Source organism: Elgaria multicarinata, chromosome 1 (assembly GCF_023053635.1).
Source record: "Elgaria multicarinata webbii isolate HBS135686 ecotype San Diego chromosome 1, rElgMul1.1.pri, whole genome shotgun sequence".
Taxonomy (NCBI): Eukaryota; Metazoa; Chordata; class Lepidosauria; order Squamata; family Anguidae; genus Elgaria; species Elgaria multicarinata.
In genome coordinates, this window is record NC_086171.1 from 136,223,411 (window position 1) to 136,235,707 (window position 12,297).

At 42.9% G+C, this 12,297-nt stretch overlaps 1 protein-coding gene across 1 annotated transcript in view; it reads right to left on the reverse strand.

The window, feature by feature from the left end:
- TNNI3K (TNNI3 interacting kinase) overlaps positions 1-12,297 on the reverse strand; it is a 209,668-nt gene that overhangs the window by 49,475 nt on the left and 147,896 nt on the right. The window contains exon 21 of the mRNA XM_063137406.1: positions 2,626-2,735. Coding sequence (XP_062993476.1) covers positions 2,626-2,735 — 110 coding nt within the window. The remainder of the gene's footprint in view (positions 1-2,625; positions 2,736-12,297) is intronic.

Genomic DNA, 12,297 nt, shown 5'->3' on the forward strand with positions numbered 1-12,297 from the left:
ACTGCGAGGGAGGGGAGGAAGGAAGTATTTTGGTACTTGAAGCTTGTGTTTCAAGAACATGTATTCTCTAGTCACAAAGGGAAGGTGTGGGGGGAAAGTGTGAATACTGGATACCTTGTTTACCACCAGGGCCTGTTGTAGGAGAAGGAGAGCAGACTTGGCACTGGCCTGTGCCTGAGGAACCAGCTTTGCTGAGCCATGAGATGTAGGGGTATTTCCACTAGGCATTAAAGGACTTTCTGCTACTTCTCTTCTGTGTTAATATTTTTCCCTTCCCCAAGCCCATTGGAATTTAAGAAATGGGCAGGAAAACAAAACACATATTTCTAAGAGAAAACAATATTAGGAACCTTGTAAAGAGGAAATGGCTATGTAAAGTTACTTTTGGTTTGCTTTATATAATCAATTTATGTACCGCTTATTGTATCAAAAGTTATCTCTAAGTGGTATCTTATGAGGCAATATCAGCAATTATTGATTGACTGATATAATATTGTAAATGACTGTACAATGGAAATGTGTGTAAAAACTAACATGGCATTATTTATATTTATTTTTATTTAAAAGAAGATTTTTAAAAATATGTATTTAAGTTTGCTAGTGGGCTCCCCCCCCCCTCCTTTTTCTTTCAGGCAGCACAACTATAAGCTCCAAAAAGCCTTCCTTGTTCCTTGCTAGTCAGGCAGGGCCATTCCGGGAAGCTATACAGTCCTTTTCCTTATTATTTTAGCAATTTGAACCTGCCAGTAACCAGGAGGAAATGCTTTCCTAGAAGTGAACACTGCCCTCCTCCTGGGACCTTGACAGAATGTTGGGCAATTTCTGTCATTAAAAGGTTTTTTTAATTGAAGACTTGCCTGACTGCTCTTTTGAACAAAATCTGTCTTAAGAGTTTTAACCACTAGGTGGGGCTACCTATTCCAGTTCTCTCCTCCCCTACCCCTCCAGCACCATGAAAATAATTAGTTAAAGTATCCAGATAATAGTTTCTGTAGAGCAAAGGCTTTAGACAAATCCAAGAAACTCTTTATTGTTGTTAACTCAAGGTTTTGCAAAATAAATATCTCATTACCATATCAACAGCCTAGGATTGATCTCTTGAGCAAGACATTATCATCTGGGTTTAGCATTTTTTTTTTGCAAAGGAAGAGGAGGAGGCTGCACTGAGATGTACGTAGAAACAAAAAGGGAAATGACAGTGATATTTTACAGGTGGTACAGAAAGAAAAGAAAAATCCGACTGACAGGTTGGATAATCTGGGTTATTTTTTCTCTTCTGGTTAAATCAATTTGATGCACAATAAATCACTCAACATCTAGGTTGTCAACCTTCTTTTTTCTGGCCCTCTTCCTATGTCCTTTACAGCTTGATGTGCAGAAATTTAGCAGATGAGAGGTTTCCTGGCATGGAGAGCAGTGGTAAGAAAACTTCAGCTGCTTCAATTCTGTGTATCAGACAACTGGTAAAGATGCAGGGGGTGAAGGGCCGGAAAGAAGAAGGAGAAGGAGAAGAAGAAGGATACCAATTGGTGATTCCCATGAAAGAATGCCCAAATGAGCCCAGTCCTGCTGAATGAAGTGAATGGAATTGGGTGAACAGGCCTGTGTAAACGATGGTTCTGTACTTCAGTATCATGTTGCCTACAGCTCACCGCTGACCCATGATGCAACAGGACATGTGAAAAATCTTCCAGAGGAACTGGCTGTTAAGAACCAGTCTTTATGGATATTATTGAACCAGGAGGAATTCAACAACTAACCTGTCTGAACTCTTTACTCCTGACCAGCTATGCCATATCATGCAGGTAAAAGTGTGCCATACAAGAGCAGGAGCCAACTAGATGTGCTCTCTGAGAGCCATTGGCATGGAATAACAAATGACTCAAGCAAGTGAGCCAAGCAGCATACCCCGGTAGAAGGCAAGAAACACATTCTCTCTCCAAAACTATTTACAGCAAATAATAATAATAATAATTATAATAACAATAAGAACCATTCCTGATTCCAGGCCTTGGATACTATGCACCTTGACTTGGGGAGGAGGGTGCTTTTTGCTGCCATGAAGTGGTAGGAGTCTCGTCAGCAGGCAGTGGAGTATGGGAAGAGCAGCCCTCCCGCCCTCCAAAGGGTCTGCCATTTCTTGGTCATGCTGGCCACCGACATGGCCAGCAATGCAGGTAGCCAGCAGGACCAAGAAGCAGCTGCTTGCTTGCCCTCATGCTTCCTGCCTTGCCTCATCCCATGCCCGCCCTGCTCATGCACCTCTCAATGCCGCCTGCCTGGCCAGCCAGCTTAGTTTTCCTGGTGTGGACACGCATGCCCACCTCACCAGCACGCTGCCTGTAAGGTATTTCGGCCTTCAGGAGCCGTGTGGTGCCTGTGCAAGGTCAGGCAATTGCGAGATGTCCCAGAAGTTCCGGGATCTCTCATGATACTTTACCGGACAAACTGTTTTCCTTAGTTAAAATGAGTTGCACAGCTCTTGCACATTCACTAGTAACCATCATCACCTTCACTCAGTCAGTAAGCAACATTACACAATACAGTTGAGATATAAACAAATAAGCAAGCAGTTCTGCTTTTTACTCTCCACTGAGAAGCTTTGGAAGAAGTAGGGCCACTTACCTCAGGACATGCGTTCCAGCCGCTCATTAACAATGATGAGATGGGCTTGGGAATCGAATAGCCTATTGGAGGCCTGATGTGATGGTATGCCATATCTGCTGCTGCAGCAGCTGTAAATAAGAAAATGACAATGCAGCTGAATGATTGTTCATCTGAAAAGATTGACTAAGGAAATGAAACCCACAATTAAAGCCAGTCCTCCGGAATCTGAAGCAGCAGGCTGGTTACGACCTAACTGATTTCATGGTTATAGAACAAGGGTGTCAATGTATTTTTGCTTAAAGCTCTCACTGCCAGGAACGAAACCCTCAGGAAGGCCATTTCAACCTTTTTTGTTGTTTATTCGTTCAGTCGCTTCCGACTCTTCGTGACTTCATGGACCAGCCCACGCCAGAGCTTTCTGTCGGCCGTTGCCACCCCTAGCTCCCCCAAGGTCAAGTCTGTCACCTCCAGAATATTATCCATCCATCTTGGATGGATGATATTCATCAACCTTTTAGAATGGTGAAAAAGCTGCACAAAAGCTGGAAACTCAACCAAACAAAAGGTGAAAAGGTGGGGGTGGCCAGGGGGAGGGGCGTGGCTATCTGGGGGACCCCAGAAGGCCAGACTTGGACCCCAGGTTCTGCCCCCTTGCTATAACATAATGAAAATGACCCTCCTCACGTTTGTTGTCTTTTGCTTTTAATACAGTGGACCATTTTAATAGGGTGACCAACTGTCAGGATTTCCCCGGATTTGTCCTGGTTTTTGTTCTTTCCATGGTGTCAGGGGGGATTTTCTATAATTTTCAATTATGTCCTGGAATGACACACCTTCCCCTTTAAGGCTGCCATTAGCATGGCAGGAGGGAGTGACATGCTTTCTTGAGGCACATCATTCCCCCACCCCGAGCTCCAATTGAGGTCTTAAAGGGGAAAGTGAGTCATTCGTGGACATTATAGAAAAGGCCCCAATTGGAGTGGATGGTGGTGGTGCAGAATGAAATCCTTTCCCCTCCTCCACTCCAATCGGGTTCTTTAAGGTGGCGGGGGAATAACATACTTTCTGCAGGACTCAGAAAGCTGCTTCCCCCCCCCCACACACTAGGTGTCCTCTTTCTTGGTTTCCCAAATATGGTCACCCTAAAGGCTATGTTCGGGTGGGCACGCCCCCTTGGTACTGGACATGCCCCCCTGGGGGCGACCATGTTGTCCTCCTTTTTGGTTTCCAAAATATGGTCACCCTAATTTCAAGCCGAATGGAGTGTTGAGAGATTCTATTTGCAGGTGGCCATTTATAGGAGTGGGAGTAAAAAAAACAAAACCACAAAAACAAAACACAGGTAAGCTGTGGCTGAAAGATGCGTCCAAGCCAAGAAGTATATGTTTTCAGTGAGAAAAGTAACATGAAGTTTAATCCTCTTTTAAAATTTATTTATATTGAAGCTGGATTTCATTTTAAAAAATCTGCCTCCCGTCTAAATAGTCTTAGAAAAACACTACTTATACCAGAGGCTGGCAGCTTGTGGTCTTCCAGTATAGTCAATGGTGAGAGATGGTGAAAGCTGTAGTCCAACAACACCAGGAGGGTCACACGTTGCCTACTCCTGCCTTAACGAACAACAAAGAAAAGCTTGTATCCAATGCTGGCCACTCTTCTGGTGGAACAGGAAGGTTACTAAATCTGTTCTGCAGGTTCCCTGAACGACCTGGAGCAGGTTTGGGCTGCAGGAGGAGGGAAATAGCTGAAAATCACCTCCCCATTCCACTGGCATTCTTCCATGAGTGGAGTGGCCAGCCCTGGATATAACCCAAAGTTTCTATTATTACCCCATCAACCTAATCGTTCAAACCTGAATAATGTTCTTCTGTTCGTGTCGGGGATTGTATATGAGTAGAAACAATGTTTTTAAGGATTGATGTATAGCAGGAGTAACCTCCAGATGTTTTAGACTGTAACTCCCATAAACCCCAACCATAGGCCATATGTCTCAGGCCTATGGGTGCTGTAGTCCAAAACATCTGAAGAGAACTGTTTGCTGGAAGAAGAATGAAGGCTATGCTTCATTACTTATGTATTCCACATGTTTTCTGTTTCTGATGGGCTCTGGTCCAAATCTTTGTAAACAAACTGTTAATATAGAACTACTTGTGTGAGAATGTACATTCAGGGGTGCACATTTTAATATGCATGCTATTCAAAGCAATGCAGTGTGGTGTGGGTAGACTGCATATTTTGATGAATATCTGGTTGATGCCTGAGATTCGTATTCTAGCAAGATAAGCATTCACGCAAGCCTTTTTATGTACGTCAGCTTTTCCCAACCAGGTGTCTGCCAGATGTTTTGGTCTTCAGCTCCCATCATCCCCAGCCAGCATGGTCAGGAATGTTGGGAGTTGCAGACAAAATCCAGACAAGATGGAGGTACTGTTACTGGGTGGTTTGTCGCCTGGCTAAGTGATGCTCAACTTGCTCTTGCACTTCCCCTAAAGGATTGCACTTCCTAGTTTGGGGTGCTCTTGGATCCAGGACTGTCACTCGAGGCACAGCTGGACTCAGTGGCATGAAGCACCTTTTATTAGTTTAGTTTGATATACCAATTTTTGTGGTTTTAAGTGTTGTGAACTGCCCCAAGAGCTTCAACTATTGGGCGGTATAGAAATGTAATGAATAAATAAATAATTTGGAGTGCACCAGGCACAAAAGCTGGAAACTCAACCAAAAAAAAGGTGAATCTGGATCAGAGTATGTGTTGCCTTTGGGCTGCAGTCCTAAAACAAGACCAAACAGACCCTTGTACGATAGAAGTCATTCTAAATCTCACTCATTAAAGAGAAAATGACCAAGCAGCTCTTAGTAATCAGCTGAATTATATGCAGTCAGCATTTATATAAATAGCTATCGTAATTCAGATTTCCAAAGTAAGCTGCAATTAACTCTGCTTTTGCTTCATATAAATATCAATTCGAAGGGCATTCTCCAAAAAAGAAAAAAGAAATTCTCATACATTTGAATGCCTCCTTGTAGGTGCTGGAACTACTCAGGAAAAATGGTCAGGATGTATATCTGTGCTTTCATATACAGCAATAGATGTAATCCCAAAGCATTTTTTTTTAAAAAAAAACAAGTGGCCTGGGCAGACTATCGAAGTAAACATATTTCTGCCTCACAGCAAACGCTTGGTAAAACCCCAGCCGTTTAAAATGACACATCACCAGAGTGTATAGCATCTGATGGGCAACATGAGATTACAGTCTTGAGTTTGTAACTAAGAAGGTTTAATTATTATTTTTTAAAGCACATCACATTTTCATTACATTATTTGTCACATAAATAGATCATTCCATGCCATCGACTGTTCTCAGTGGAATCTTTGCGACTGTGAAGTTTGGGAATCTGAATATCTGATATGCTCAACAGAATTCAGCAACAGCAGGCAGTGGGAGTATGTGAAAGCACTTTGCTGGATTTTAATTCTCTTCTGCATGATTCTGAACATGCAGTTATTGGGGCCACGTTCTGCTAAAGACAAAGTTCAAAAAGTAAATGTGGCGGAGCAATAGGGAACTTAGATCTGCGTATAGATTGCTGAAGTGGCTTTGACATGTGTGTGAGGAGTCTGTTAATTTAGGGGTATCTGCTACTGGTAGTATAATAAATATACTGTAGGCATAAAGAACTAACTGCGAGATCTTTCTTTAAAAACTCTCCACTCCCTCTCTTCTCTTAGGCCAGATCTACACTAAGCAGGATACAACTCTTTTTATTACATAGTTTTTAGAAATGATTTGTGGAGGGGATGGGTGGGTAAACACTTGGTAAGAATTTATAAACACCATGTCTTAAATTCTAAAAGAAAATATTTCATAATCCAAAACTTTTCAAGTTTTCCATTTAAAAACACACACACACAAAAAAACACAAAAAGTCCTGGGGGGGGGGGATGGATCTCCCCCTGCATTTATCCAGGGTTTTTTTTCTGGGCCTTCACATCTTTAGCTTATATTCATGTCCCCCTTTTATCAGGGAGTCTAATTCATTTTGGATTTTAGCCTGCCTTCTCAATGTTTCAGTATGGGTGTCCCTTAAAATGATAAAGATCAGATTTGCTTGGGAATGGGGAAGTGAGACATCAAAATAGTTATTCTCTGACATTCATATGCATCATGACTGCTTTTGTGTCCTAAGGTATTTCTTCTCATTATTAATTACTTACACTGCAATTCTAAGTATGCTTATTCAGAGATAAGTAACACTATGTAAGTTAAATGGGACTTATTCCCTTGAAAGTGTTGGAATTACGTCCCTAAATTTGTTGGTAGCTAGCAAAGGTCAGCAGATAAATGAGGCATTTGGAGAACTGGCTCTCATGCTAATCAACATGATAGAGTTGAGAATACAAAATGTAAAACGAGTAAAATGATTTGTAATCTGAAAAATGCCACATCCTTATCAAATAACAAAACCATAAATTTAGCTAGTACTCAAGGGGACTTGCATGTTACTCTATATTATGATCCATGGTTTTTGTATGTGTAGTGCTCCTAGGACAAAGTTAGGTGCATGTGCAAAGGGATTCATTGTAGCTATATCAAGTGTATGTAGACCGCACTGCAAAAAGCATCTCTGCCACTGCTTTTCAATGACATGGTATCTAAAGATGTGATACTGCAACTAACTTTGAATATATCCTTGTATGCATGGTAGGCTGCACCATCTTGGCCACTAGGACCATCTTTAACCAAATTTAACTATGACCTTTACTCTTGCAATAGCTTTTTATCAACAAGCTGTAGGCTTAGGTAGGAGGTCTTCATTTCTTAACAAGAGGCAGTTTGTGGAGATCCTGTCTTCTCCACCTTCCTTCCCAAAACTACCTCTGCAGTAATTTCTCTAATCTCCATGTGAATGATCACTGCCCAGAGGGCTTCGGCTATCAGTGCGGTATAGATATATAATAAAAGAAATGAAATGAAAACAAGCTAGTGCCCATCTAATTTTTTATGCTACATTTAACCTGGTATAACTGCCATCTGTTATGATAGAAGTAGGCTGCAGTTAGCCCCTGGTAGGTTCTCAGCTAATCATTGTAAATTACATGTAGTCAAGTGTAATGGGTTAGTTTGCAACTATCTAGAGGTAAAGATCACACTTACCTTCTGGTGCCGTAACAAAAAAGCTAAAAAATAATTTATACACAAGTCCTGAGCTGCAAATTTCACACCACATTCAGTTTTGGAGTGAGATTTGAGGGGGACTAGTTCATCACACAAATACTGCCGTAGGTTTCCTTATGCAATCATTGCGGATAGTATTACAAAGCGAAGTGAACATTTGTATAGCCATAGTCTGTGCCCCTCTGGTCTTGCCTCCAAGAACCAACTGACCTTTTTACAGCCACATTGTAATGGCCGTTTTAAACAGAAGCTACTCCCAACATTCCCAAATAGTTTAATCTTTCAGATTTAGACTAGTCATTAAGTGTAATTCATCTTCACAACAGATCTTTAACTACCCAATACAGTCTGGATCTGATTGATAAACACCATTGCAGTAGTCTAATTGGTTGGCACTTAGTGCTTAAGTAATGGGTTGTTACCTTTTTATTTCTATTATGCCTGTACTATAAAACCAAACAGTTTTTCAACCACACCACCTATTCACTCTTTTATTCTTTTTAATGCGCTTGCTTTCCTCCTTCCCATCTGGCTCCTTGTATTATTTTAAAATGTTGAAAAAATTATCATGGCTTAGTTCTGCAGCCAGTTACATTTCATATATATGCCCAGTTTTCCCCTTGCTTCTAGAAACCTTTGGAAATCACATGAAATTTATTCAATAGAAGAGTATGTGGAATGGTAAAGAACAAAAAGTATAGGAATTTTTAGTAGTTGAGATTATGCAGCTAAAATAAGGAAAGTTCTGTATTACACAGCTGCCTGGCAATGGAGAAAAGGAATATTCACAAGCACCTGTCTGGTTAAAAGCCCAGCCTCAGAGAGTAAACGCCACCATCTTGAATCTTATTTCATGGAATACATTGACTTAGCTGGCCATGCAGAGTCCTTTGAGAGGTGCTTCTTAGAATATCCTGTGATGGGGCAAAGGCCTTTGTTTTTGTTTTGTGTAAAGCTAGGGTGACCATATTTTGGAAACCAAAAAGGAGGACAACATGGTCGCCCTCAAGGGGGCGTATCCAGTACCAAGGGGTTGTGCCCACCCAAACATAGCCTTGGTCACATGTCTGATTTTACAGCACACATTTAATAGGGTGACCATATTTGGGAAACCAAAAAAGAGGACTCCTAGTGTGTGTGGGGGGGAAGCAGCTTTCTGCATCCTGCAGAAAGTACGTTATTCCCCCGCCACCTTAAAGAACCCGATTGGAGTGGAGGAGGGGAAAGGATTTCATTCTGCACCACCACCATCCACTCCAATGGGGGCCTTTTCTATAATGTCCACGAATGACCCACTTTCCCCTTTAAGACCTCAATTGGAGCTTGGGGTGGGGGAATGATGTGCCTCAAGAAAGCATGTCACTCCCTCCTGCCATGCTAATGGCAGCCTTAAAGGGGAAGGTATGTCATTCCAGGACATTATTGAAAATTATAGAAAATCCCCCCTGACACCATGGAAAGAACAAAAACGAGGACAAATCCGGGAAAATCCTGACAGTTGGTCACCCTAGTAAAGCTCCCTCCCTCCCTGTGGGATGTGGACGCACAGGGACAATCCCCGGGATAAGCCCTCATCTAGATATGCCCTGTGTTTCTTAAGAGAGAGGGGCTTAGAAGCCAGGGCAAACAGCAATTCTCATAGATCTTTGCACTGGTAACTTCCTTCTGGTAAGGCTTCTTGGCATAATAAAGGCCCGAGGCGTGGCCCTCCTCAGCCTTCCTTTGTGAACTGCTTCAATCTGTCCTACTGAAAGATAAGAGTTGCAGAAAGGGAAAGGAATGGTTCATATGGGGAGAGGGGGGAAACTGGCTGGAGGAAGCATTTAGTGTGGGGCAGGTTTTTCCAAGATTTCAGAGAACTCTAGGAAAAGTCCAAGCTTCTTCTTCTTCATTATCAGCATCTCTCTCTCTCTTTTTAAAAAAAGTTCTCTAAAAGAGTTGGAAAGAATAAGCCTATCCAAATCAAGATGGAGGGAGTTTTCCCATTTCTGGTTAGGGGATCAGTACAGCTATAATTTTCTTTAAATATAGAAAATATTACATATGAAAGCATGTTTCAAATATTTAGTCTGGGCAACATGTGGTTTAAGCACAAGACAAGTGGTTACAGCTCTGGTCTTCCTCCTCTTCCTCCTTGTTATTGAAATTTTGTGAACAATCACTGTCATTATGGAACAGACTATCTATCTATCTATCTATCTATCTATCTATCTATCTATCTATCTATCTATCTATCATCTATCTATCTATGCCTAGAGTATCTATCTATCTATCTATCTAGAAATAAAATAAAGAAAACCTGAAGACCTGCAGACTAATCTAAACATTTGACATATGAATGGTTCATTGTAGGGCATAGGTTTATAAGAGCTTGGAAAATCAAATTTAGAAATCAGATTGTGATAACATTTTATCTTGATCACTAAAAAAATGAAACAAACCATAAAGAAAAGATTTAAGAACATGGAAATTAATGCCAGGAAAGTGATATTAGTTATATAATATCCAGTAAAGCCAGCAATAAAATAAAATATAATGGTATATTTTGTAGGAAGGAAGAAAAGAAATCCAAATCACTGGACTAGTAAAATGACATAATTCCATAAATGGCAGAAGAAATGTGAATCTCGATTTAATAAGATCTCAGGAGGAATGGGAAGAGTGGAATTTTCTCTGGCTTTCACCAACAAAGTGCGAAAACATAGAGTCAATAAATATATAACTTTAAATGCATCAGAGGAATAATGACTTTGAAACGCTAAGCACCCTGGCTGTCTCAAATGGAGAAATGGAATGGATGGCTGTTCCTCAAGACAAGTGAAGCTAATTAGTGAGAATCAATGGATTCATGCTTAGAACAGGAAAGTTCAGGGGAATTCTTCAGACTGCAAGCTTCTTGGTGTTTGGAAAGCGCCTGGCCCTGTTAAAGTACATGGTTATTAATAACGACAAGTAAGAAACGAAGAAAACTTTCAGTAGGTGGAGGCAATGGGGCAGAGGGGACACTCTTATTCTCACTTGGAACTCTCCTTCCCCTGCCCCCATGCCTCCCACACTATGGCTGAGTTCAGATGACACGCTAATCAACAGTTGTTTCCCATTCTGTTCGTATTACCCCTCCAGTTGATTAGCGTGTCATCTGAACTCAGTCAAGGCCTCTGTGCAAGTCAACTCCATGGAGCCAACCCACAGTGCGACCCTTCCTCAGCCACTATACTGCTTCCTGCAGGAAATTACAGGTCCAGTGGGTGTGTGGCAGTAGCATCTAGTATCTGTGACGAAGGGCCTTCCTAGACGAGGCCTTAGCGCGCCTTCTGTCCCGGCTTCCCTGCTGTGCGTCCAGATGACGCACAGGGGAATCCGGAGACAGGCCACGCTGAGGCCTCCTCCAACGCGCCATAAGCGAATTCGCTTATGGCGCACCTTTTCCCCAGCTCCAGCCTCAGGCCGGAGCTGGGGAACATCTAGGGACTACCGCAGCTTTTCGTGGCTCCTCGCTTACTCGCGAGGAGCCGCGAAAAGCCGCGGACCTGGCACAGCGCTCATAGGAGCGCTGTGCCCATCAGCGGGGGGGGGGGGCGAAGGCTGGGAGGGTGGGTGGCAGGGTGGGTGGCACGGGGGGAGGGCGGGTGCGATCGCGCCACGCGCCGCCCGGGCAATGCCGCCCCATGATAGGTATTGCCCGGGCTCGGGCGGCACGCGGCGCGATCGCATCCGCCCTCCCCCCGTGCCACCCACCCTCCCAGCCTTGCCCCCCCCCGTAAAAATAAATTAAAAAACCCCCTTACCTTGTCCGCTGTTTTCAGGCCGCACCCGGCCCCTTTAAAATAATTTTAAAAATGGCGGACGACGCAGGGCTTCCGTCCTCCCTGCGTCTCCGCCGTCTGTAAGCCTGGGGGAGGCGCAATAACGGTAGCGCGCCTCAGCCCCGCCTCCCTGCTGGCGTAAGCCGGCAGGTCTAGCAAGGCCCTAAGTGCATTGTGATATGTCCAGGTAGAAAGTCAGAAGCATCCAGCTGCCTCAAATAGCAAAAGAACTCACATCCCCCAGCAAAAAGCTCCATTCAGATATAGCTTGAATGCCTTTTAAAATCAAGTTCAGATATATTTCCAATTGGCCCAGCTTACTACACACCTTGCGTTGTAGGTCCTACACAGAGCAATGGGTTCAATGTAGAGGACCTCTAAGGTCACTTCCAACTCTAAAATTCTATGATTAATGAAATAAAACAGTTTTATGGTGCAGTGGATATGCACAACGTTGGCTTTGAAGCAGTAATGGACAAATCTGTCAATTTTCGTTTCTCTGGCCATAGCTAGACCTAAGGTTTATCCCTGGATCGTCCAGGGGTCAAACCTGTTCATCTAGGTGACACACAGGGGATCCAGTGCTCAGGCAGGGGCGAACCCTGCATGATCCCAGGATAAACCTTAGGTCTAGCTGTGGCCTCAGTTTTCCTTTTTCCCAATCTTAACTTTGTTTTGTCCTGAACTTTGTTTTGTTTTTTAACGCC